The sequence below is a fragment of the Microtus pennsylvanicus genome, chromosome 2 (genome assembly GCF_037038515.1).
Source record: "Microtus pennsylvanicus isolate mMicPen1 chromosome 2, mMicPen1.hap1, whole genome shotgun sequence".
NCBI classification, from domain to species: domain Eukaryota; kingdom Metazoa; phylum Chordata; class Mammalia; order Rodentia; family Cricetidae; genus Microtus; species Microtus pennsylvanicus.
The window spans coordinates 104854181-104881221 of NC_134580.1; the positions used below are offsets into that span (position 1 = coordinate 104854181).

The window sequence follows — 27041 nt, forward strand, 5'->3', positions numbered from 1 at the left end:
AGTTGCATTTGACATTAACTTAGATCTACTTTTTCTGTGTACTTTACCTGGTGATCAGACGTATTGTTTCTACATGACAGCAGTGTAACTAATAGAATGGCTTGTATTGATACCTCCAATCTTCACTTCCTCCAGTAAGTCCACCATGATCCACCAGACGCAGGATAAAGGTCCTTGTGTGTGCTGTGCTGACCCCTCCTTATCACAGACACTTGCTCCACCTTATCGAGGTGTCCTTGTGTCTGCAGCACTCTTACTGCAGAGGGTCTCCTGGCACTCTATGAGGAAGGGAATCACTGAGTATTCACATGTGATTTTTTTTTTTTCCACTAGGACTGCCTTAGATTATTTTCCAAAGAAGAAAAACTCACAGATAACAACAGATTCTACTGCAGCCATTGCCGAGCTCGGCGGGACTCTCTAAAGAAGATAGAGATCTGGAAATTGCCGCCTGTGCTTTTGGTACACCTGAAACGGTAAAGCCTCTGCATATGCACTAGCAGTTGATGGAGGAGCTCTAATGTCTGTAATTTGCACGTCCTGTATTGTCTTTCAGGGAAACCTAATGACATATTGGCATACATGACAGCAGAGTGACAGTACCTGTCATTTTATGTCATTCCATGCGATTCTGTTAATGGAACTAAATTATTGCATTTCAGATAAGATTTTAAGTCACATCAAGTGAAATGTTACATAGTGTAATTCCAAAACAGATTAGCAGATAAAAATTAACATTCAGGTGCTGGAGAGATGGTTCAGTGGTGAAGAGCACTGACTGCTCTTCCAGAGGATCCATGTTAAATTCTCAGCACTCACATGGCAGCTCACTACTGCCTGTAACTCCAGTTCCAGGGGATCTAACGCCTTCTTCTGGCATCTGTGAGCACCAGACACACACACAGTGAACAGACATAAATGCAGGCAAATCATCCATACACATAAAATGATAAAATATTTTTTTAATTAACATCCAAATTATAGCCGGGCAGTGGTGGCGCACGCCTTTAATCCCAGCACTCAGGAGGCAGAGGCAGACGGATCTGTGAGTTCGAGGACAGCCTGGTCTACAAGAGCTAGTTCCAGGACAGGCTCCAAAAACTTCAGAGAAACCCTGTCTCGAAAATCAAAAAAAAAAAAAATCCAAAATATAAACTATAACAACTTAAATATATGTAACATGGTAGTACAGACCTGTAATTTTAGCTTTTGGGAAATGGAAACAGAATGACCAAGAGTTCAAAGCCAGCCTGGACTTTCTGAGACCTTGTATCAAAAAAAAAAAAAAAAAATGTGGGCTGGGCAGTGATGGCGCACACCTTTAATCCCAGCACTCGGAGACAGAAGCAGGCAGAGCTCTGTGGGTTCAAGGCCAGCCTGGTCTACAAGAGCTAGATCCAGGACAGGCTCCATAGCTACACAGAAACCCTGCCTTGAAAAACCAAAATAGATATATATTAGGGGCTGGACAGATGGCTCATAGGTTCTGCTCTTCCAAAGGTCCTGAGTTCAATTCCCAGCAACCACATGGTGCCTCACAACCATCTGTAATGAGGTCTGGTGCCCTCTTCTGGCCTGCAGGCATACACACAGACAGAATATTGTATACATAATAAATATTTTAAAAAAAAAATGTAAAATCATGCTGTAAAAAAAAAGCCCACAGCATTGTATGTGCAAAAAGAACTCCCACAATGAACTGCTTCTCAACAACTCAGTGTCTTCATCGGTCTTTCCATTACTAAACAGAGGCCATGTATTGTGTGTACAGGCAGACACTTGTCATGCCACACACGCAGAGGACAGCTTTGTGGAATCCTGTCTCTCCTTCCACCCTTACATGGATTCTGGGCATCGAGCCCAGATTGTTGCGAGGTTTACATGGCAAGCACTTCACCACTGAGCATCTTGCTGGCCCTAAGACGGCACAGCTGATGTGAGAGTTAAGAGCTTGCCTTGAAATCCATGCTAAATTGTGAAAACTGGCGCTTGTCTTTGCTGTCGGTCTGACTCGTGTGATGGTTGTTCTGCAGATTTTCCTATGATGGCAGGTGGAAGCAGAAGCTGCAAACATCCGTGGACTTCCCGCTAGAAAACCTTGACTTGTCCCAGTATGTTATTGGTCCAAAGAACAGTTTGAAGAAATATAACTTGTTTTCTGTTTCAGTAAGTATCACATTGAACTAAAAATGTTTTTAAAACAAACTAAGCAACAGGAGGCTCCAGCACTCTTTCCTCATAGGAGAGTGATAACAGCCAAGCTTTGGAAATAACTGACTTGTGCTAAGTAATGATTCAGTTTCTGTTTGTCTTCTTGATACAGAACCACTATGGCGGGCTGGATGGAGGCCACTACACAGCCTATTGTAAAAATGCAGCAAGGCAGCGCTGGTTTAAGTTTGATGATCATGAAGTTTCCGATATCTCCGTGTCTTCTGTGAAGTCGGCAGCAGCTTATATCCTCTTTTATACTTCATTGGGACCACGCGTAACTGATGTAGCCACATAAAGAGGTGTAGGTTATGGTGTATTGTTTTTAAATCGCAGAGGTTCATCTAATGCTTACAAAGATAACAGAGCGCTGAGACTGGCTATGTAGAGGAATTCCAGAATCCTGGGGGCTGCATTACTAGCACCATATAATCAGGTCAATGCTGTTTATCAAAAGCAAAAACAAACAACTGACGTTTAACAAGTATCACAGTAAGCATCCCTATGTATCATTTATTTCAAAACAACTTTTTTAGTCTGCCCCAAAGTTAAAAATAATCCATTAGCCAGATGTTTATTATTCTATTGTATAAACCATTGTAACCCTCGATTTCCTATTCACTGCTATAGCCTTTACTCATTTCTAGTCCCAGCTCAGTCCACTATGAGTACTCTAGGATGACCTAACGCAGATAGGAATGTATGTGTACATATTTATTGCACTCTTGCACATCAGATTGCTGTACATAGTTTAACTTGCCCTTCTCTGAAAGCCTGGGAAAGAGAGATTTTTTTGTTCTTTTGGCCTTTTCTAGGTAGCTGCAGTGCTTTCGTGGGAAAACGACAGGGCAAAACTATTTTTCTGTTGGCTTTGGGCTGTATTTGTGCACTAAATCTTTATTCTAAAAAAAAGGAAACTTTAATTTTTTAAAAATTCATTTACATCTACATTAAAATCTTAATGAAAAAAGAAAACACTTGAAACCTTGTAAGTGTTCTTTCTCCCCCACATCCAGGTTGGTTTTTTTTTTTTTTTTTTTTGTTTTGTTTTTTTTTTGAGGCAGAATCTCACTATGTAGCTCTGGCTGTCAGGAACTCACCAGCTGGCCTCAAACTCAGAGGTCCACCTACCTCTTACGTGTTTTTACACAGACCTTATTACCTTAGTTATTATATAGAGTTAGGACTAATTCCACGCTAGCCACATGTAAAATAATCCCCAGACTTCTGTCTTTTCTGAAGAGTTATGAGTGAGCTGCTGTAGTAAGAAGCAAACTCATTATCTCTTATGTCTCACTCACTCACTCACACACACCTTGCTGAGGCCATTTAGTGTTGCTCACATGTTTAGAGCTCACCACTTGAGATTGGGTTGAGTGCCAGGGTTCTCATCCATTCTTAGCTCTCAGTTGCCTATAGCTCTTCATCTAGGGATAGGCCCTTGTGAGATTATCCCCATCTGTGCTGCCATGTCACTGTGCAAGTCTCATTGTTGAGATTTTGTGGGTGCCGCTTCTTTGCCGTATGCAGCAGACGCTATCTCAGAGCAGTTGCCCCTGAGCTGAGATGTAGTGGCCGTGCTGTAGATAACCTTTTGGGGCGAGTGCCACTTGGTCAGTTGTTGTCTGCATTTTGAATTTTGATTAGTAATGACCCTCTGTGATAGTCTCCATCTGCTGTAAAAGCTTCTTTGATGAGGGGTTGCGAGCTACACTACCTGTGGATCGATACTTAGAATGAAGTTGAGAGTTACACTGGCAGTAGGAGACTCTCCTCCAGGGCCCATCACCTCACCAGTCATGGGTAGCTGACTCAGTTTATCAGGCATGGATCCTTCCCTTTAGACCACTCAGACCAATTACATGACAGCTGCTGGTTATCCCCAAGATATCGGCGCCACTATTGCACCTACTGGGATGCTTGCCTCGCTGGCCATGTGCTTTATAGGTGTCATAGCTGACTCTGACTATTGGTTGCTTTCCTCCCTTGGCAGCGCACATAGCATGTTGGGATACTGTGGGAGCTAGTCCTCAAGTACAGGCTTCCAGGTCAGTTCCAGCTCGGTTCCTTCAAGTCCTGTGTGTAAAGTATGTGCTGTCCTCAGCAACAGGGTCTTAACCTTCAAGATCTAGAAGGCAACCAAGGGCAGTACAATAGTCCATATTGGTTTGGGAATTCTTCTTCTTTTTTATATTTATTTGTTTATTTGGATTTTCGAGACAGGGTTTCTCTAGCTTTTGGTGCCTATCCTGGAACTAGTTCTTGTAGACCAGGCTGGCTGTTTTGGGAATTCTTTTAAACAAAGATTCTAAAAGTGTTTTGGGAAGTGATTATTTAGCTTAGGTTAGAGCATGGGTTTCAAGTTGTAAGATTTATTTTTATTTTCTGTGTATTGGTGTTTTGCCTGTGTGTATGTAGATGTGTATCTTATGGGCGTAAGAACTAAACCCAGCTCCTCTGCTAGCAGGGAGGACTCATAACAACTGGGCCATCTCCAGCCCTGCAGGTCATAACATCTGGGCCATCTCCAGCCCTGTAGGTCATATTTGCACCTAACTTTTCCCATGTGTTAAAAATCAATCTTGGGACCTCATACATGCTGAGGAAACAGCCTACCACTGAACTGTACACTCACATGTGCGAATATGTGTGTTAGGCTGGATAGATGGCTCGGTGCAGACCCCAGTTCAATCCCCAGGACCCGTATGGTGGAAAAGAAAGTGAACTCCACAAGTTAGGCTCTGACTTCCACGTGCACACAGATACAAAATAAGTATAAGAGTTTTTGGAAAATAATTTGGTACTTATGAAATATATTGTGATAGGAACCCGCCGCATGAGACATTGACCTTTGGAACCTACAGTTCTTAGGCTCCCGTGATGGCTGTGCATGGCTTCCATGCCACCCTTAGTGAGCAAGGACTGTGTCTTCTTAGGCTCACTTGGCTTATAGAGGCCATCTGTGAGACTTACAGACCTCAGCGATGTAAGCAGGTTGTAAGGATTTAATGACAAAACACATTGCACTGCAGTTCCTGGTGGCTGGTTTGCAGTGATCAGGGCGCTGTCCTAGCTCCTGCGCTTCTGTATTGGCATAGAAAAGGGCTGGCAGCTATAGAACAGAAGATAGGCTGTAGCTGTTTGAACTGAAGTGTCTGGGATCTCACTGACTCGGGTGTCATCAAAGCTATACCAGGCCTGAGTTACTGAGTTCTTGCAGAAGGCAGTGTAGTGTCCACCATCCAGATCGCCAAAGTGGTTCTAGGAAAGAAAGGGTGTAAGACATGGTTTCTACATGCAAATACTCTGACAGTATTGTAATAAAATCACAAGGTCAAAAAACTTTAAATTGTCTCTTGAACTGAGGAAATAGTTTTGTCAAGTCTTACCTAATGTCTGACTTTGAAATGCTTATATATTGTACTCATTGACTCCTTAATAGAATCATAAAGGAAGTTGGACAGTATATATAAGATTTATAAATTTTTAATTTATATATAAAATTTTAAATTATTTTAAAATAATTTATGTGACCAGGCAATGATGGTGCATAGCTTTAATCCCAGCACTCAGGAGACAGAGGCACGAGGATCTCTGAGCTCAAGGTCAGCTCGGTCTACAGAGTGAGTTCCAGGACAGGCTCCAAAGCTACACAGAGGAAACCCTATCTCAAAAAAACAACGGTAATTTCTGTGTGTGGTTAGCCTGCATATCTGCATGTGCACCACATAATGCCCATGTTCATGGGGACCTGAAGAGAGCATTGGATCCCTGGAACTGGAGGCACAGATGCTTGTGAGCCTCCATGTGTATGCTGGGAACTGAACCCTGGCTTCAGGGTCTCAATGCTGCAACAGTAAAACTGAGTAGCTGGCAAGAAAAAAAGAAACTATGACTATCAAGGCCTAAAATATATCTTAGCTGGCTTTTTTACAAAGTTTACTGACCCCTCATATAAAGGAAAGAAAATAACATCGTGATAACTTTAGAAATGCTTCCACCTTGCGAGCCCTAACCCTGCATCTGTGAACAGCAGGGAGGAAGACTTAGGGAGTCCTAAGGCTCATACCTGTAATCCTCAAATCCTGTAAAACCATTCATTCGATAGCACGAGGCATGCTGACTGAATTATCAGCGCAGGAGGCCGAGGCCCTTGGAGGATTGAGGCAGGACTGCCACAAGTTCAAAGCTTGGAGCCTGGAGTGAGATCCTGCCTCAAAAAGAAACCGTCTAGCTTTTTTATTTTAATTTGTGTGTTTCCCTGAGCACCACGTATGCTGGTGCATGCAGAGGTCAGAGGAGGGTTTGGGTCCCTTGGAACTGGAGTCACAGATAGTTGTGAGCCATCGTGTGGGTGCTGGGAAATAGACCGAGGTTCTCTGCAAGAGCAACCAGTGCTCTTAACCACTGAGCCATCTCTCCAGCCCCTTTCAGCCTTTAGGAGGTAGATACCCATTTATGTCTCCTTAATCCCCATCTTGTCTCTTCATGTCATAAAATGGAGGAAGCAGATTGAAGAGCAGAGTGAGGTGGGTGTGGTAACCTGAGCACTTGAACTGTGAAGCCACATAGGAGCCCTGGGGAGCACAGAAGCTGGACAAGGACAGACTGAGGCTCTTGCCATCGAGCCTGATGACCTGAGCTGAGTTTCTGGAACCCGTGTGGTGGGAGGAGGACTGATCCTGCAGGCTGACCTCTGACCTCCACACATGCCATGTAATCTTTCAAACATAAACCATTAACACTAGGCATGGTGGCAGAAATACCAGCACAGGAGGCTGAAGCAGGAGATCTTGAGTTGGAAGCCAGACTGAGCTAAGGGGGAAAACTGCCTGAAAAAGAAAACTAAAAACACCGACACAAAGCATATGATGGATGCTCAACGTCATAGGTCATTACAGAAATGCTACTTAAAACCTCAGGCTACCAGGTGCGGGGGACATCTTGTAATCTCAGTACTTGGGTGTGGTTCAAGACTTGCCTGGGCTACAAGAGCCTCTGTTTATATATAAATAAATAAACAAACAAACACACACTTTGGTTTTGGTTAAATATTTTAAGAGCTGGGTAATATCAAGCAAAGAGAATGTGTGCCCTGGAACATGGCGTATTGATTAATAGAACAAATGACACTGTCACTGGAAATCAGGAAGCCTCGTCAAGGGTTAAGTAGACAGTTCCATATGTTCAGCAATTCCCTCCTAGGTATAGCCCCAAGAGAAATCAAACTGTCCACACAAAACCCTCTGTGGGACATTAATGGTGACGGCCATAAAGTAGAGCCTACCAAGGACCTCTCAATGAAAGAATGGACTGTGGTTGTTTACATAGTACAGTGATATTTGGCAACAGAAAAGAAACGAGTACATGCTACAACACACGGAAACCCTTAAAAACATGCTGAGAAACAACACTCATGTCTTTAATCCACTGTTGAGCAGGTCTACAGAGTGAGTTCCAGACTGACAGAGCTACATATCAGAATTCTGTCTCAGAAACAAAACTCAACATAAGGCAGTTTATGGTTCCGTCCGTGTGCTGTGCCTAAGATGGCACAGCAATAGAAACAAGAAGTCCTTGGGTGGGTGCCAGGCTGGTGGGGATCCGTTTAGACATACTAAACTGTTGTAGAATGTGATTGTGGTGCTAACGGGCAGCTATGTAAGTATACACCAGAACCGCTGAGCTCTGCACACCTACGTGGAGTTTCCAGTTATCCACGGAAGTATTTTTAAGTCGGAAAGACAAAAAAAAGTTATTTACAGCCAGCCAAAAACTGAATGAATTTGTTGAATACAGACACACCACACAATACACACACACACACACACACACACACACACACACACACTATGGTTTGGAGCAGTGCTACCCATAGATCACAGATGCAGACTTTGTCTCCAAAGTGTAAGGTGGTAGAACCTTTAGAGATGGGAACTTCTGAGAGGGCTTAGGTCAGTGAGCGTGTGTCTCATCTCCAGATGTGAGTCACTGTCCTGACGTGCCTCTGCTGAGACACGCTAGGCAAACAGTGAGTAGTCACAACGCGCTAAGGATAGGTTTCTCCCAGATTTAAACCCAGAGATGCACACATGCCAGGCAAGCAGTCTGCCACTAGAGCCTCAGACCTGTGACAGTAAGAACACACAGACGGAAGACCTGTTTTCACACACACAAAACCTCACTAGGGCACGATTAGTAGACACCCGAAGTCCCAGCACCCAGGAAGCAAGTTCAAGGCTATCCATTGTGAAAGCGCAAGGACCAACTCAAGTTCAAGTGCTGTCCCACCATACAACAGCTAGAACAGCCCAACAGAAAGCTTCCAAGCACAACAGAGGCTTAAGGCGGCCATACTTCCCGCTGCTGCTGCTGAGCTGTGAACTGGAGCAATTTTGGAATGCCACCGTCTGAGTTCCTAATGCTGGCTTATGCATACCCAGCCACCAGTGCCCCACTCCCAGAAATAGCCCCCGAAGGCCCGAGTACATCTGTACCACAGCAATACTCATGGGCTAGAGCACTGCAGACAGCAGAAGAGGCTATGGTGACTTCACACAGTGGACCCTATCCAGTGGGCACAATGAACTGTGCGTAGCAGTGTGGATGCCTTTCAGAACTGTGAGCAGAAGGACCAGATCCTAGTGAGGACATACTGCAGAATGCATTTGCATAAAGCACAAAAGCAGTCTTGTTTCTGCACCCGAGGAGGGAGAAGGACAATTACACACAAATGGTAATGTCTGAGCCCTGTTTCCTGTTTCTGCTTTTTCAAAACAGGGTTTCTCTGTGTGTGTAGCCCTGACTGTCCTGGAACGCAGTCTGTAGACCCAGAGATCCACCTGCCCCTGCTGGGATTAAAGGCATGCGCCATTACTGCCCAGAATGGACCCTGTTCCCACCTGTGCCATTACTGCCCAGAATGGACCCTGTTCTTAGTGCACGGATGTGCTCACTGGACAGCTCGCCCAAATGTCCTTTAAAAACAGTATTTTGGAGACAGGCCCACCCTAGCCTCAAGCTTAAATAGGTGAAAGTAACCTTGACCTTCTTTGTCCTGCCTCTACCTCCTGAGTGCTTAGATTATAGGTGTGCACCCCCAGTGGCCGTTTATGGTTTGGTGCTGTAGATTGAAACCAAGGCTTTGTGGATCCTGGCAGGCGCTCTATCAATAGCCACATTTCCCAGCAGCACCCCCCTCCACCCCCAGAAAAACAGGATTTTCTACAAGGAGGTTTAAGAAATGCCAACACTCCCTTATACTGCCACAAAGAGCCAAACAGCAGAAAAAGAACTGCATTGTGAAGTGAGGTACTAAGAGCGCTGGCCATGAGCAGGAGAGCAAACAGCACAGCGGCATAAACTCTATCTACTCTGGCTACCCCAGCTCTATAGCAGGGTGGGGATGACAGAGACTGCCCACTCTCGGCAGTGTGGCAAAATGGCTGTCACCCTTGCCTCCACGGTGTTGGGCTATGCACCCATATGTATTATGGTGAACCCAGCTAGTGGAAAGTCTGGTAGCCCACACACAGGCTTGCAGCTAACTAGGTAACTGATCTGATGGGTGTCTTCATAAGTCTGACTTTGGAAACCAGTTCCCATCCTCTTGACCATTTGTCAGGATGGCGTGGCCAGGAGCCATCTGGATAAGGGACCTGCTGACTCAGTGCAGTATACTATAGAAACCTCTGCATTGTCCATCTCCAGGGCCCCATAGACATCCCACTCCCCTGCATGGCTCAGTAGATAGCTGCATCACAAACCAAACAGCCCAGCTGTCCGACCCCAGCTCAGCCTCATTGAGTGGCCAACCCAGGTGGTATGCCATGGTAGGGAGTAGAGAACCCTCTCAAGCATTGGAGAACCAGAGGAGCCTTCCCACAGAGGCCAGGCGCATGGGAACTGGATGATTCTCACAGTACTGCATCCCTCTGGCCACGCCTCTCCCGCAGTGCTGCATATGAGTATCTGCCACGCCACACAGGAGCAGAGAGGCGGGATTACCTTCCAGCAGAAGCAGCACCAAGTTTAGGACCCGAAGGTGCCTTTGAGTCTTATCTAGAGATAGCAAGTCATATTGTCAAGGTTTCTGAGCAGTAGACTCACCAGATGCCACATACCGACACCAGATGCAAAAACCAGTTGTGACTTAATGACCCGAAATTCAACCAGTAGACCTGAGAACTGCACATCTTCAAATCCAGGCAGAGAAGACAGAGAGGAATGAATGCTGATAATAGAAGGCTCCAGAACCAAGGGACACTTCTCCAGACAGCACTTAGGCATAGCAACGAGCCTGGGAATGAGCCTACCTCAACATCTGGCCAATTCCAACAGACTGGAATTAGGATATGCTTCTGTTAGCAGTGAGACGGATAGTGGTGGCGATTTCAGAATAGTCTGTGTCTGTGAACGGTCTGCAGAATCAGCAGGATAGAGCTGCATGGCCCTGTTTATCAGTCAGCGCCAAATGAAAGGTGAATGGGAAGGTATGTATGAATGTATGTGAAAATTATATAACCACAGAGCCACAGTAACAGAAACAGACACACAGGTCAATAGAACAGAACCGAAGAGCCAAGAGTGAGTCCATGCTACCACAGCCACCTAATCTGTGTTTAAGATTAATATATTACCTACATGCATGTCTGCACTGTGTGCATTCCTGGTGCCCATGGGAGCCAGAAGAGGGAGCTGGAGCCCTCTGGAACTGGAGTTAGTTACCCATGGTTGTGAGCTGCCATGTGGGTCCCTCTAGAAGAGCAGCAAGCACTAACCACTGAGCCACCTACTTTTTGACAAAGATGCCAAAAACTCCTGCAGAAAAGACAGTATCTTCAACAGATGCCTCGGGGAAACAGGCAGCTACATGGAGAATGAAAGTAGATCCGTTCCCCACATACAAAAATTAACCCCAGACAGATTAAACCCATTAACATAAAACCCGAAAATTAAAACTCCTGTTGACAAAGGTGAGCGTATGAGCAAGACATGAGTATGGGCAAGGCCCTCCTAACAGGGCTTAGCAATTAGGAAATAAGGCAAGTGGGACCTCATGAAACTAAATATAGCGCAGACGTGGCTTTACCCGAGGTGCTCGTCAACTGATGACAGATAATGAAAAGGTCCTTATACACGGTGAGCCAGGCGGTGGTGGCGCACGCCTTTGATCCCAGCACTCGGGAGGAGGCAGAGGCAGGCAGATCTCTGTGAGTTCAAGACCAGCCTGGTCTACAAGAGCTAGTTCCAGGACAGACTCCAAAGCTACAGAGAAACCCTGTCTCAAAAAACAAACAAACAAAAAACCATATACATGATGAAATTCTTTTTTTTTAATATTTATTTATACAATATTTTGTCTGTGTGTATGCCTGAAGGCCAGAAGAGGGCGCCAGATCTCATTACAAATGGTTGTGAGACACCATGTGGTTACTGGGAATTGAACTCAGGACCTCTGGAAGAGCAGGCAGTGCTCTTAACCGCTGAGCCATCTCTCCAGCCCCATATGATGAAATTCTATTCAGTAAAATGAAATTAGGAATCCTGCAAGGAAGTTGATGGAACTGGAAAATACTAAGTCAAGTGAGCTAAGCCAGGCCCAGAAAGACAAATACTGCATATGCAGATCCTCAGTTCAATTTTCAGATGTCTGTGTTGTCCGTTCTAGTGGGCTCCCCTGTTGCAGCGGTGAAACACAAACCAGAAGGGGAGAAGTGAGTCTGGCTCGTAGGTTCTAACCTCAGCCCAACACCGAGGGAAGCCGGAGCAGGAACCTGGAGCAGGAACTGAAGCAGAGGCCATGGAGAAGCGCTGCTTACTGCCTTGCTCCTCCATGACCTGCTCAGTTTGCTTTTTTCATGACACCCAAGACCACCTTCCCAGAGGTGACACTGCCCACAGTGGGCTGGGCACCCACGTCAGGAGGAGGAGACAGCAGATCCCTGAGTCATGTTGGTCAGCTAATCTGGCTGACCAGTGAGAGACCTTGTTTCAGAAGCAAGGTAGAGGGGCTAGGAAGATGGTTCAGTGGTTAAGAGCACCTTAACCAAAATCAATTCCCCGCACCATCACTGGGCAGCTCACATCTGCCTATAACTCCAATTCCAACACCCTCTTCTGGCCTCCAGAGACATCTGCAATTGTGTGTGTGCTTGTGCGTGCAAACCCACACACAATGGAAATTTTAAAACTGTCAAAGAAATAACTGACATCCACCTCTGACCTCCACACACAAATGCACACATGTGCACATGTGACCTATACCTCCCTCCACGGACACACCTCAAAGTGTCACACCATTGTTCTAGGCAATAACTTTTTAAAATGTGATCCCAAAAACACGGGCAGCAAACTTACTAGATGATGGAGTTGTGCAGTAAAGACAACTAGAGAGTGGAGGGAAGACCCATAGCGTGCGAGAAAATATTTGCAATCCGTTTATCTGATAAGGATTAGTATCCAAAATATGTAAGAAAACTCGCGCAAGAAACAGCAAGGATGCAGGGCTTCCACAGAGACTCACACAGTGCCTGGTCCACGGAGGAGTGACAGATAACAGTAAAGACAAATGAGCAACCTGGAGTAGAACCTAGGTGAGGGGCTGGAGAGAGGCTCAGCGGGTAAGACCCAGTGCTCTCCCAGAGAGACCAAGCTCACAGTCACCTTTACCCCTATCTCCAGGAGATACATTGCCCCCTTCTTGCCTCTGTGGTCACTGTACACATAGGGTGTACACACACACACACACACAAAACAAAAATAATAAATATAAATCTTTAAAAACAAAACAGCCTTGTAAATTCCCACATTCAGCCAGGCGCGGTGGCACACACCTGCTACCTCAGCATTTGAGGAAGTGAAGGCAAGTCCCCAGGAGGGAATTCAAGACCAGCCTGGGTTTTATGGGACCTTGTCTGAAAAATAAACAGGGTTTCCAGAAATGACACTATAAATACAATTATTAAAATGATCAATACCTTGGATGTACCAGTTCTTAAAAAAAATAAGTAAATGGAGAGAGACAGAGACAGAGAGAAGAGAGAGACAGAGAGAGAGGAGAATGAAGTCCACCTCTTCCAGGGCTCACCCAGAACCTTCCCCTCTAGTCTGGATGAATGGCTCAGGCAGGGAGTGCACACCACACAGCAGCCTGCTGGAGTGTGTGCTGCAGGGCAGGAGACTGGGTGAGGCCTGGAAGCCGCGTTTCTAACAGGCCCTGATGCTCTGGCTTTCATGTGTTCAGTGGCTACCATAGCCAGGTTCCAGCCACCTTTCCTAGCACCACGTGCTGCAGTTTGAGAGATGCTTGCTTAGCTCTTACTGCACCAGCAATGTGCCACAAGCTCTATGTGCTCATCTCTTCCTGAGCCGACTTCCAGTGCCTCAGCTAATAAGTCTGAAAATAATAGGAACTTTTTAGATACGTGGGGTGATTTTCACAGAAGCGTGCATCTTTTCTGAACGCACATATTTTTTAAATATAAGCTCCACTTTTTTTTTTTTTTGGTGAAGATTTTCCTGAATCCTAGGGTTGGAGAGATGACTAGCAGTTAATAGCACTGGTTACTCTGGCTGCTCTTCCAAAGGACCTGGGTTCAATCCCCGCACTCACATAGCAGCTCACAACTGTCTGTAACTCCTGTTCCAGGGGATCTGACACCCTCACACAGACAAACATGGAGGCAAAACACCAATGCACATAAAAAAAAATAAAGATTGTCCTGAATCAGAAAGGGATACACGAGAAGTTAAAAAACTAAGATCTTGGGACACAGCACCTTTGAAACTCATGTTAATTAGAATCTCCATCTGATGGGAGAGAGGAAGAAGTCACTGTGAATGCCGGAGTGTAGGGAGGCAGTTGTGTGGAGAAGGGTAAATGGTACAAAGGAGACAGACGGCCTCCGGGGGAATAAGGGAGCACTGTGCAAGTCTGAGGGTGGTTCTGAACCAGGGAACGCAGAAGACTAGACATAATGCCCTCCCCTCTTTTTATTTTTATTTTTTTAATATTTTTGAGACAAGGTCTCACTATGTAGCCCTCACTATCCTGGAACATACTATGTAGACCAGGCTAACCTTGAACTCAGACATCCGTCTGCCTCTGCCTCCCAAATGCTGGTGGCGTATGACACCAGCCGGCTTCATTTTTAATACACTGCTGAGCAATAAGGTGAACTGGCAGGTTCAGTTTCAGCTCATCAGAGGGTCCTGTGGCAGGACTGAGCTCTGGAAAGACCCCCACCCTCAGACACAACAGCTTACACCGTGACCCAGGAGCCCAGAGAATGATTCTCTGCTCAGGTTGGTTCCTCAGGAAGATTCTGGACAGTGGTGTGGCTAGGACTCTGTACCAATCACAGCTGACTTAGAGCCAAAGGGAGCGCTGGGACGGGCTTCAGCCAGACATGGAGTCCTGGGACTGTTAAGTGCCTAGTGTGTGGGTGCTGGCTGTGAAGTGCTTCCCGATTACACAAGACAAGCTAGTAACACAGGCCTGGCCTCTCTAGGGGTGCATGTGGCCAAGACGCCTAGCCGCAGAGGCCGCCAAATGGAGGAGGGAGGAGGCAGAGGATAGGATGTTCTGTTCCCGTTAAACTCACCACCACTGCGCAGAGGTTGTACTTGGGATGTTTCCGGAAAATTGGACAGATATAAGGAGTGAGGTCCAAGTTGGTGAGCGGGTAAAGGATTTCTGTTCTCAGCTTCCTCTTCACTGTACCCTGGATGTCAAACCTGCAACAATAACAAACGCATGAAATTCAAAATACGTTTGCGAGCCACTTGTGAACGAGGTCCACAGGCCTCGACACATTCCACATACAGTTAGGGTAATTTTGAGATGATTATCTGGTATATAAATTGCTTCCTTTTTGAAATAAATTTATTTAGAAATGCCAGACCCTTCGGCCTCACCAAAGTGAGTCAGCGAGAGACTATACATCTCAGTAAGCCCTGCCTGGTGGGGAGAGAGCAAGGCAAGCACCTTCCTGGGGGGGGGGGTAGTGTATGCCTGGGGGGGGAATAGGGTGGGGGAGAGGGGGGATAGTGTCTGCCTGAGGGGAGAGGGTCTGCCTGGGGGGGGATAGGGTTTGCCTGGGGGGGATAGGGTCTGCCTGGGGGGGGATAGGGTCTGCCTGGGGGAGGGATAGTGTCCGCCTGGGGGGGTAGGGTCTGCCTGGGGGGGGTAGGGTCTGCCTGGGGGGTAGGGTCTGCCTGGGGGGGATAGGGTCTGCCTGGGGGGGTAGGGTCTGCCTGGGGGGATAGGGTCTGCCTGGGGGGGATAGGGTCTGCCTGGGGGGGGAATAGGGTCTGCCTGGGGGGGGGATAGCACAAAAGCTGTCACCTAGGTGAGGTATGAGTCAAGCCACCTCTCCTCTCCTCCCCCATCTTTCTCTGTCTCCCTCTTCTCTATCTCCCCCTCTCTCTCCTCTCCCCAGAGTCTCACTATGTAGTCTTGGCTGCCCTGGAACTGTATAGTCCAGGCTGGCCTCAAATTCCAGAGCGCTGGGATTAAAGGCGCAGGCCACCACACCCGGCATTATCTTAGTGTTGGCGCTGTTAGCTGGCGCAGTTTCCAAGCTGAGATCCAAAGCTAAATGTAATGTTTTAGAAAGAAATTCTGTTCAATTCTTTCACAGTAGAAGTCACCAAATCTAAGGGCGTACCAGAATCATCCAGAACCTTTAAAAACAATATTCACTCAGAAAATGTGCTGATTTAGATATGAAGCAGGGGGATTACTAGATGAGATGGGTCATCCTTAGGCCATAAAGCAGGAATGCTTATTCCTGAAAACTAAGGGAACGCCCTGTGTGGTGTTTTGTATGAAAATGACCCCCTTAGACCCATAGGGAGTGGCACTGTTAGGAGCTGTGGTCTTGTTGGAGGAAGTGTGTCACTGGGGGTGGGCTTTGAGGTTTCAGCAGCTGAAGCCAGGCCCAGTGTCACTCTGTCTGTCTGCTGCTTGAGGATGTAGAACCCTCAGCTACCTCTCCAGCACCATGCTTCCTGCCATGATGACCATGGACTAAACCTCTGACCTGTAAGCCAGCCCCAATTAAATGTTTTCCTTAATAAGAGTTGCTGTGGTCATGGTGTCTCTTGGTCGGTAGTGGTGGCACACACCTTTAATCCCAGCACTCAAGAGGCAGAGGCAGGCAAATCTCAATGAGTTCAAGGCCAGCCTGGTCTACAAAGCGAGTTCCAGGATACCCAGGACTGTTAAACAGAGAAACCCTGTCTTGAAACAACAGCAAGAGTTGCTGTGGGCATGGTGTCTCTTCACAGTAATAAAGCCCTAAGATACCCTATGGCCTGGTCTCCTAGGCAGGGATCACACCCGGAAATATAAAGAGTTTTATAGACTGGGTGTTCATGCTACACAATGGTGCAACTCTATTCACGTCTGCCCAGACTGAAAGCAAGGCCAATGGCCACCAGCTGGCTAATGGAGAAATAACTGTACCTCTATCTACAGAAGGGATGAAAACACAGCAATGGCAGGGACCTGCCACATCTACACCCAGGCCACCTCAGAGGCATCGTATCAAGAGAAAGGAGCCAAACTCAAAAGGCTAAAAGCAGCGTGATGCAGGGCATTCTAAGAAAGGCAAATCTGTAGGGACAGACGACAGATTAGTGACCCGTGGGGAGGGCTGTGGGGATGGGTCAGGGGTAAAGGTACTTGCCATGCAAGCATAGGGAGCTGGGTTTAGATGCCCGGCACCCATTTCACTGCTAGGTAGCATGTGGGCCACCTGTAACCCAGCTCAGGCTGGCTAACTGGACTATCCAAATTGGTGAGCTTGGGTTCGAGCCAGAGCCACTGCCTTGATACCTGACAGTGCCTGAAGAAGGCAAAAGACATCACCTTTGGCCTACATCCTTGCACACACAGCACCCCACACACAGGCATCCACACGTTTTCCTTTAATTCCCTGGGCTCATGGCAAAGGGAGAGAACGGTGGTAAAGAACTATTAGGGAATTTTCTGGAGTGACAGGTGGTGTTGATACATTGGTTGCAACAGATATCATTGTATGCATTTGTACAATTTCATAGACAAAATACATTTTATATATGTAAGTATATCTTTTTTATACATTTTTTATTGATCTTTATTGAGCTCTACATTTTTCTCTGCTCCCCTCCCTGCCTCTCCCCTCTTCTCTTCAATCCTCCCCCAAGGTCCCCATGCTCCCAATTTACTCAGGAGATCTTGCCTTTTTTCTACTTTCTACTTCCCATGTAGATTAGATCTATGTAAGTCTTTCTTAGTGTCCTCATTGTTGTCTAAGTTCTCTGGGATTGTGGTTTGTAGGCTGGCTCTCTTTGCTTTATGTTTAAAAACCACCTATGGGACTGGAGAGATGGCTCAGTGGTTAAGAGCACTGCCTGTTCTTCCAAAGGTCCTGAGTTCAATTCCCAGCAACCGCATGGTGGCTCACAACCATCTGTAATGAGGTCTGGTGCCCTCTTCTAGCCTGCAGGCACACATGCAGACAGAATACTGAGAATACTGTATACATAAAAAAAAAAGAACATGGCTTGAAGGGACTGTGTGCCAAAGTACACCTGTGGAGGTCAGAAGGCAACTTACGGGAACTGGTTCTCACCTCCTTCCACCACATGGGTCCTAAAGGTCAAACTTAGGTCATCAGGTGAATACCCATTGAGCTATCTCTCTGGCCTTCAACTTATTTACTTACTTTTAAAAATGATTTATTACTTATTTTTATTTTATGTGCATTGGTATTTTGTCCGCATGTATGCATGTATGAAGGTACTGAATCCCCTGGAGCAGACACTCATGAACTGCCACATGGGTGCTGGGAACTGAACCCCTATCCTCTGGAAGAGCAGCCAGTGCTCTTAACCATTGGGCCATCTCTTCAGCCCCTCAACTTTATTTCTAAGACATATATTCTACTAACATATGACCATAGCATGAGTGAGGGAGTTACATGCTATCTCAACATTAGTAATTGATGGGGGAGGACCCAGGCGCCATGTGGGTGGTGTCACTTCTGGACTGCTGGCCCTGGGCGCTACAAGAAAGCAGGCTGGGCAAGCCATGAGGAGCAAGCCAGTAAGCAGCGCCCCTCCATGGCGTCTGCTTCAGTCACTGCCTCCAGCTTCCTGCCCTGTTTAAGTTCATTATCAAAAAACAAGAGCCAGTGGTGGTGGCACACGCCTTTAATCCCAGCACTCAGGAGGCAAGTGGATCTCTGAATCTGAAGCCAGACTGGTCTACAGAGTGAGTTCTAGGGTGCCAGGACTACACAGAGAAACCCTGTCTTGACAAACAAAACAAAAAGATGGAAAATTACAAGTATCGGTGAGACAGAGAACTGTGAGTCCTAGGGTTTATCCTGTGAGAACATAAATGGATGCAGCCAGGATGGAGAAGACAGGCTGTTCTCAGAGGACCTCATGCTCAGGAACAGAAAGGTAGTGTTAACTGTAGCTATTCCTAGTCACTTAAAGGTAAAAACAACCCAACTATCCCTCATTAGATGAATAAATACAAAGGGAAAAGGCACACACACTAGACTGTTATTAAACCACAAGAGTATCGGCTACAACATGAATAAACCTTAGAAAATGTTCTGATAGCTGGACCAGGTATAGTGGTTACAGCCAGTAGTCTTAGAACGCTAAGTGGAGACAAGAAGATAGTCCAAGCCCAGTTCCAGCTACGTGAGCTCCTTCTTCAAATAACAAGATTTATGCTAAGTGAAGCCCACCAGACAAAAAGAACAGTGTGTCTTGTTTTTTGTTATTATTTATTTGCTTTTGTTTTCCTGGAACACACTCTTGTAGACCAGGCCGGCCTTGAACTCGCAGAGATCCGCCTGCCTCTGCTTCCCAAGTGCTGGGATCAAAGGCGTGCACCACCACTATCCAACATCACTGTTTTGGTTAAAGTTACTATTGCTATGATAAAACACTATGATCAAAGAAACTCGGGGAGGAAAGGGTTTACTTGGCTTATACTTCCAAATTACAGTTCATCAATGAAGATAATCAGGGCAGGACCCCAAACAAGCAGGGCAGGAACCTGGAGGCAGGAGCTGATGACACAGAGACCATAGAGGGGTGCTGCTTACTGACTTGCTCCTCATGGCTGGCTCAGCCTGCTTTCTTACAAAACCCAGGACCACCAACCAAGAAGTGACACCACCCATAATGGGCTGGGTCCTTCCCCATCAACCACTGCTTAAGAAAATGCCCTATAGGCTCACCTACAGCCTGATCTTCTGGAGGTATTTTCTCAATTGAGGTTCCCTCCTCTCAGATGACTCTAGCTTGTGGCAAGTTGATATAAAAACTAACAGGCACAAACGATCCCTTGTCAACTTGACACACAAACACATTACTTATCAAATATAACCTTTCCTTCCTTGTGGTTCCCAATGTCTCATAATCAATATTACAATATAAAACACATTACAGACTTCCCACCCTGACCCCTTCAATCCTTGGGTTTCAATTGCTACTAAGGCTGCGCCTTCACCAATTGCCTCTCCTGGTCTCTTGCAGCCCCAACCTCAGCTGTTCTCCATGAGCCCTTCATGGCTTCAAACCCAGTGCCACCTGGGTGACTCTTACACATGGCCAAGTTCAGATGTAAGCCCAAGGTACAACCGTGGCCTCCTATGGAACACAGTCTCTGCATGCTGACTCTGGGGAACCCCTTCTCCGTCTCACTCCCAGCGACGCTGGTCTCTGAGGGCTGGTACCGTCTCACTCCCAGCGACGCTGGTCTCTGAGGGCTGGTACCGTCTCACTCCCAGCGACGCTGGTCTCTGACGGCTGGTACCGTCTCACTCCCAGCGACGCTGGTCTCTGACGGCTGGTACCGTCTCACTCCCAGCGACGCTGGTCTCTGACGGCTGGTACCGTCTCACTCCCAGCGACGCTGGTCTCTGACGGCTGGTACCGTCTCACTCCCAGCGACGCTGGTCTCTGATGGTTGGTACCGTCTCACTCCCAGCGACGCTGGTCTCTGATGGTTGGTACCGTCTCACTCCCAGCCGACCGCCATCATTTGTCACAGAGGTTTCACTTCTGTGGTCCTGGATCTTGTTAATCACAGCTGGTGTTTTCAGTCCCAGCTGGCCATAACCAGAGTTAATTCAACACAACAACTATGCAACAGCCCTGACAGTCTTTAAGTAGCTCTCAAACGTCCCTCTTCACAAGCCAGGCCTCCATAGACTCCTGTGCTCTCTCAACATTCTCATCTTCCAAGCTCCTACAGAACAGCCCACTGGGCCCTCAACACTCATTGGCTTTTCTAGTCCAAAGTTCCAAAGTCCTTCCACAGTCCTCCGCAATACAACATGATCCAGTCTGCCAGAGCAGTACCCCATTGTCCTGGTTCCAAGTTCTATCTTTGAGTTACCACTGCTCTGATGAACATCACAGACAAAGCAACCTGGGGAAGAAAGGGTTTGTTTGGCTCACCCTTCTGTATTTCAGTTCATCATCAAAGGAAGTCAGGGCAGGAACCTGGAGGCAGGAGCTGTTGCAGAGGCCACAGAGGAGTGCTCCTTACTAGCTTGCTCTTCATGGCTTGCTCAGCCTGCTTCCTCACAGAACCCAAGACCACGTCCCTAGAAACAGCACCACCCACAATGGGCTGGGCCAATCACTGATAAAGAAAATGCCCTACAGGCTGGAGGCATTTTCTCAATTGAGGTTCATTATTCTCAGGTGACTCTAGCTCAAGTCAAGGTGAAGCAAAACTAGCTGGCCCAGCTACTCTAGTGAAAAGAATAGGAATAAATCTACAGAGACAGGAAATACATTACAGAAGTAGGAACAAGGGAGAGGGAGAACATGAAGACGTTGCTTAATGGGTTTGGGCTTCTGTTTAGGTTTTGAAAAGTTCTGGAAATTGTGACAATTGACATTTAACATTGTCAAGGTAATTAATTCACTTGATCAAAATGATAGATTTTATGTTGCATATATTCTAATAAAAGAAATTACATATTAAATTGGAATCCAACCCAGTCTATGAACTGGACTCTATTTCTTACTTGCCTGACACTGAGGACTAAGCCCCTACTTTGCCACTGGTTTTAGAACAATTAAATAGATAAACTATTAGTGTGTGAATCACATCTCAGGAAAATTGTTACACACCATCCACCTACAAGATGTCAAAATCCACATACCTTTTTAGGTGAAAAACAATTATTTTTGGTGCCTTGGAAATTGTGGCCCTCACAGCTGTTTCTTGCTTGCTTTCACAAAAGGAGCAATGGATTTGATTGTTCCAGGTCAAGGTGTCTTGTTGGAAAAAACACTGGAGACAGTCCTGTTGGGAGAGACAGAGAGCATTTGCTGACCTGCCATCCCCGCTGACCTTAGAAGAAAGCAGGGTTGTAGTTGCTGATTATTTACAGCACACTGGAGGTTGAGGCAGGAGGATCGTGAGTTTGAGACCAGCCTTGCAATACAAGAAGACTCTATCTCTCAAACAAACACACAAACAAAACCATAAAATGTTGAAAGAACTGTGTACCTGTGCTTCTGGGAATTTTCCTAATGAACAGACCCAGAAGTCATGCCCATCACCAGAGCCCTCTAAAATCTACCTAGCAACCTTTTTTGTTTTCAGAGTTGGGGCTGATGGCTCACACCACTAATCCAGATGCAAGAGGAGCTCTTCAAGTCAAGGCTAGCTTGCTCTGCATACCAAGTTCCAGGCCAGCCAGAACTACACAATGAGACCCTGTCTCAATAATAATAAATAAAAATCTGCCTAGCAACTAGTGATGCTTCTCACTGACTGTGCTGCTGAGATGGGTTAGGTTCTTTTCCCACTAATAAATAATCTATGAATTATCACTTTAACTTTTCTGGTTTATTGCAGAATAATACAGACTTTGAAAAGCCTAGTAACAAATCAGACAGCTGTTTTCTACTCTAAATCTGCTGACACAATGTGGGGGTCTGAAATCAATCGTATCTCATGGTTTGGGGTGACAATTCACAGCAGATGAATTAGAGCACGCACCCGAGGAGATGAGGTCTCTAGCCAGGCCCTGCTTCTGCAAGTTCTTGACTTAAGAGGAGGAGGCGGGGGGGGGGGGGGGAGACACGGACACAGACTGTTTTCATTAGAACTGCCAGTGCTTCCCCCAAGAATCTGAAAGTCTTTCCAGTAATCTTGAAGCCTTTTGATCAAACGGGAAACAAAATAAAAAGTAACAGGTTCTGCTTTCCTGCTGTGGACAGGAAAACTGTCGCCAGCAGATGTTTTCACAATCTCAGAAGAAAACTTTGTGTAAACTCCTGCAAAGAAAGAGTTCCCTGATTCCTGATTGTTCCTAGACAGCCACTTCTTCCTACTCTGTACCCACATCACAGCCACTTCTTCCTCCTCTGTACCCACATCACTCCACCTCCCCACTTACAGATGAATTCTGAGCACCATGGTAAAGAAAATCAGAGCGGCAAACCAAGCCACGACTTCTCTCTCTCCTCCCGCCACAGCCCACAGCTTCCATCCAAAGTCTAAAAGAGTCCGAGGGGCTGGGGAGATGGCTAAATGATTAAGATCCATTGAGGCCCTTGAGAGCTTGATAAAACCGGACTCTCTGAACATGGTGGACAATGAAGGCTGATGAGAAGCCAAGGACAGTGGCACTAGGTTTCAATCCTACTGCATGAACTGGCTTTGTGGGAGCCTAGCCTGTTTGGATGCTCACCTTCCTTGACCTGGATGGAGTGGGGAGGACCTTGGACTTCCCACAGGGCAGGGAATCCGGACTGCTCTTCAGACTCCAGAGGGAGGGGAAATGGAGTAGGGGGAGGGGGAGAGGAGTGGGGGAGGAATGGAAGGAGTGGGAGGGAAATGGGAGGCAGAACGTTTTTTCAACAACAAATAAATAAATAAATAAATAATCCACTGAGGATCCAGGCTCGACACCCATGTGGTGGCTCACAGCTGTTTGTAACTACAGTTGCAGGGAATCTGAAGCCCTCTTCTGGCCTTCTCAAGCACCAAGCATGCACACGGTTGCACATAAATGTATGCAGGCAAACATGCATACACTACATAATAAAAAGAAATCTTTTTTAAAAAAGAGTCTATTATAGCTAGTCCTAGCCTTGAACTATGGCATGTGGAGGTGTGGGCAAGTCAGAAGAGCTTCATAAGAAATCACAATCTCCATCTCAAGAGACAGAATAAACCTCACCCATACGTATAAGTGAGGCTTTGTCTTGAATACATTTAGAAATACAACTAAATTCACAGTAACTATTAACTATAGGTTGCTTTTCGAAATATTAATAATATTGTTGTTCATTCATGGACTTCCTTTATTTATATCTTTTTTAATTAATTTGTTTATTATATATACACTTTCCAGGATACAGTGTCAGATCTCATTACAGATGGCTGTGAGCCACCATGTGGTTGCTGGGAATTGAACTCAGGACCTCTGGAAGAGCAGCCAGTGCTCTTAACCTCTGAGCCATCTCTCCAGCCCCCTTTATTTATATCTTTAAGGCATATGACAGCCATCTCCTGCTAAAATTGTAGGGATAACAGCCATGACTATAACTGCAGTTTCTGAGAGATTCAGGCAGGGTTACTTGAGCCCAGTGTCCCAGGCTAGCCTGCGTGACACAGCAAGAAAACCCTGTCTCAAAAATAAGAAAATGGGGGCTGGAGAAATGGCTCAGAGGTCCTGAGTTCAATTCCTAGCAACCACATGGTCGCTCACAACCATCTGTAACGAGATCTGGTACCCTCCTCTGGCGTGTGGGCACACATGAAGGCAGAATATTGTATACATAATAGAGAAATAAATCTTAAAAAAAAAATAAGTAAATGACCTGAAGGGAGCATTCATATTCAGATGGGATGGGGAGGGAGAGGACGGTGAAAACTTCATTCTTGTTGGTGCAGGTCTCACACTTTAAACACGTGATTCTGTAGTTGAGTTGTCCTTCAAACAGCCGGGTGATGATTGACGTCTCGCTGGCCACCACCTTCCTGCAGGATCTGGGAGCAGATCTCTTCTCGTATGCCCTTCTGCCGCAGTGCTGGGTAAAGCGACAGATTCCTCTTGGTCATCTAGTGCTTATAAAGCCAGGTAACACAGAATGGCTGTTCTTCCTATTAGAATGATACATTTTGACCAGAAAAGAGTTCTTTTTGATCCAGCCAGAACACTAAGGCCTTGGCAGCATCTGCCACCTGTGACAACTGATAACTCAGCTATTTCCCTCTCCAGATGAAACTGAAGAGTGACAATCATTGTCCCAACAGGAGAAAAGATACTCCAAGGAGAGTATCTTTTTTTTTGCGTCCTTCCTCTGCCTAACAGAATACTAATACTGAAAACAATGGTCCTTGGGATATTGGGTTGCTGTTCTCAGGGCTGAATGAAGCCTGGTGTGGGTGGGGGAGGAGCTGAGCTCCCGAGAAGAGATTAAACACAATTGCAACAATTTGTCATACTATCTTGTAAGAAAGATAGGCTGCGAAACAGTGATGGCTCAGTGAGGGCAGGACTCCCCTTGACCAGTCTCCTATTAGTTGTGCATACTTCAAATCACCTATTTAAACCTAAACCTCATGTCAGTACCCCAAAGTTGACTTGGGGATCACAACCTCTGTTTCTCTTCCCAGTCTAGCCACTCTGGGTCTTTCCAGTGTTTCTGTCTCTAATTGTCTTTACAAGAAGGTGGGGGTTACAGAGAAACCCTGTCTGGAAAAAAAACAAAACAAAAATGAAGAAAGTGAGGGCTAAACCTCTGTAGACCAGGCTAGACAGAAATCTGCCTGTCTCTGCCTCCCGAGTGCTGGGATTAAAGGCGTGCGCCACTGTTGCCCGGCACAAGGTTTTCACCCTTTAAAAGCATTGGTAACAATTTGGCAAGGTAGGTGGGCACTTGCAAGCAAGTTGGCCCCAGAGAAAGGCAAGATTCAACAGGCCCATACAGCTCTAGAACCCTTTCCCGAGGGGACTTTGGATCTTGGGTTTCAGCCAGCATGAGCTGCTTTGGAATTGAATTTAGCAACGAGAAATGTGTGTTTCGACCCTTTGCCTGGGCTTTGCCTTCTTGTTGGCATAGAGGCTTTTTGAAGTGCTTGATTTCATTTGGGCTATTATCCCTTGAATGTCTGAGCAAATCTGGAGTACTGTTGGGTCATTGGCCATTGCCATATACCAAGGAAGGCCGGAACGTGAGTATTTCAGATCTCTTCCGTAACACCTGCATTTGGAAAGGGGGCTGAGGCAGGAAGACTGTGAGTCATATACCTGCCTGACACAGTAAGACTCTGTATCATAAAAAAAGAAATATTGCCGGGCGGTGGTGGCGCACGCCTTTAATCCCAGCACTCGGGAGGCAGAGGCAGGCGGATCTCTGTGAGTTCGAGACCAGCCTGGTCTACAAGAGCTAGTTCCAGGATAGGCTCCAAAACCACAGAGAAGGGCTGGAGAGATGGCTCAGTGGTTAAGAGCATTGCCTGCTCTTCCAAAGGTCCTGAGTTCAATTCCCAGCAACCACATGGTGGCTCACAACCATCTGTAATGAGGTCTGGTGCCCTCTTCTGGCCTGCAGACATACACACAGACAGAACATTGTATATATAATAAATAAATAAATATAAAAAAAAAACACAGAGAAACCCTGTCTCGAAAAACCAAAAAAAAAATAAAAAATAAAAAATAAAAAAGAAATATTAAAAGAAAAATTATTTTAGGAGCCGAGAGATGGCTCAGTGGTTAAGAGCACTGAGTTCTCTCCCAAAGGACCGGGATTCAATTCCCAGCACTCACATGGTGGCTCTTAACTGTCTGTAACTCCACTTCCAGGACCTCTGTTGCCCTTTTCTGGCCTCCATGGGACCCTGGCAAGCAAGTAGCACACAGACATACATGTGCATAAAATAAAAATTAAAAAAAAATTGAAGTTAAAAAAGCAAACTAATCAATAAACAACAAATATCCTAACCTGGACATTTTCCAAAGAACCCCCAGCACCCAGAGCCCTATCCTACACACACACACACACACACACACACACACGCACGCACGCACGCACGCACGCACGCACGCACGCACGCACGCACGTGCGAAGCAGATGTTTCCGATAAAGAAGCACACCTAGCTCAAAGCGGTTGGTTGGTTCTTACCTTTTTCAAAGCTTCATGAAGTTCATTGAAGACGTAAATCAGGAACTCCTGTGCATCTTGCTGTGTCTTTTTCAGAAAAACTGGGTAAAGGCTGCCAAGAGCCGACAGAAATATCTCTGGTGAGACACAGTCTGAGTCCCCAAGCCACATATCTGTCATCAGGTAGGCAAAGGCGGTGGTGACCTCGCTGCAATCCCTGGGAAGAAGAGAGGGCGAAAGGCAACTAGTCCCCGCTGATTCATGAAGAGCGAAGCCAGTCGTGGGGGATCGGGACCACGCCACCGACAGTTCTGCCTGCTGCCCGCCCCCTCTGCTCACCCTTGATGGGTTACCCAGGGACCTACAGTGCCTGGGCTGACACAGCCCTTCCATCACCCCGCCTGGGGAACTGGGGAAGCTGGGGGCGGGGCAGAGCTCAATGAAGAGCGCCTCTTACTTCTGAAGAGCTGTGACGTACTTTCCCGAGAGGAAGTACTCCACCAGCGGGGATATGCTGCAGAGGCATTGCAAGATGGCGTTCATGTAGCAGGTGTTGCCCAGGTTCCGCAGTCCTGTCACGCCCTGCAAGTGTGGCTGGCTCTCAGACTCCGGAAGGCAGGCATGGTCTGGACACTCTGAACTGCGTGGGCCACACACATGGAAGGAAAGTGTTTTC

General features: G+C 46.5%; 2 protein-coding genes across 4 annotated transcripts in view; one reads left to right on the plus strand and one right to left on the minus strand.

The window, feature by feature from the left end:
* Usp8 (ubiquitin specific peptidase 8) overlaps positions 1-3195 on the plus strand; it is a 50153-nt gene extending 46958 nt beyond the window's left edge. Inside the window, exons 17-19 of the mRNA XM_075962062.1 lie at positions 334-476; positions 2034-2166; positions 2324-3195. Of these exons, the coding sequence (XP_075818177.1) occupies positions 334-476; positions 2034-2166; positions 2324-2509 (462 nt within the window). The 3' untranslated portion in view covers positions 2510-3195. The remainder of the gene's footprint in view (positions 1-333; positions 477-2033; positions 2167-2323) is intronic.
* An 82-nt stretch (positions 3196-3277) lies between these two features.
* Usp50 (ubiquitin specific peptidase 50) lies at positions 3278-26933 on the minus strand. 3 transcript variants are annotated; one of them, XM_075962066.1, is made up of 6 exons: positions 26705-26769; positions 26387-26582; positions 24076-24285; positions 21402-21544; positions 14817-14949; positions 3278-5472 (listed from the first exon to the last, which is right to left on the minus strand). In XM_075962066.1, exons 2-6 carry the CDS (start codon positions 26543-26545, stop codon positions 5281-5283), a joined length of 837 nt encoding a protein of 278 aa, XP_075818181.1. In that variant the 5' UTR covers positions 26546-26582; positions 26705-26769; the 3' UTR covers positions 3278-5280. The 3 variants fall into 3 exon arrangements, with proteins under 3 accessions (XP_075818181.1, XP_075818179.1, XP_075818180.1); XM_075962064.1 differs by having other exon boundaries at positions 3331-5472; positions 26387-26933; XM_075962065.1 differs by lacking the exon at positions 24076-24285 and having other exon boundaries at positions 3331-5472; positions 26387-26761.
* Positions 26934-27041: the final 108 nt, after the last annotated feature.

Excerpts from the sequence above, each read along its gene's own strand:
- Usp50 (XM_075962064.1), bottom strand. The coding sequence starts at position 26,758 with ATGGAAGGGCTGTGTCAGCCCAGGCACTGTAGGTCCCTGGGTAACCCA. Across the intron at positions 24,286-26,386 it reads TTCATGAAGCTTTGAAAAAG|CACTGCGGCAGAAGGGCATA; the intron begins GTAAGAACCAAC and ends CGCTTTACCCAG. Across the intron at positions 5,473-14,816 it reads ACAACCTCTGCGCAGTGGTG|AACCACTTTGGCGATCTGGA; the intron begins GTGAGTTTAACG and ends TTTCTTTCCTAG.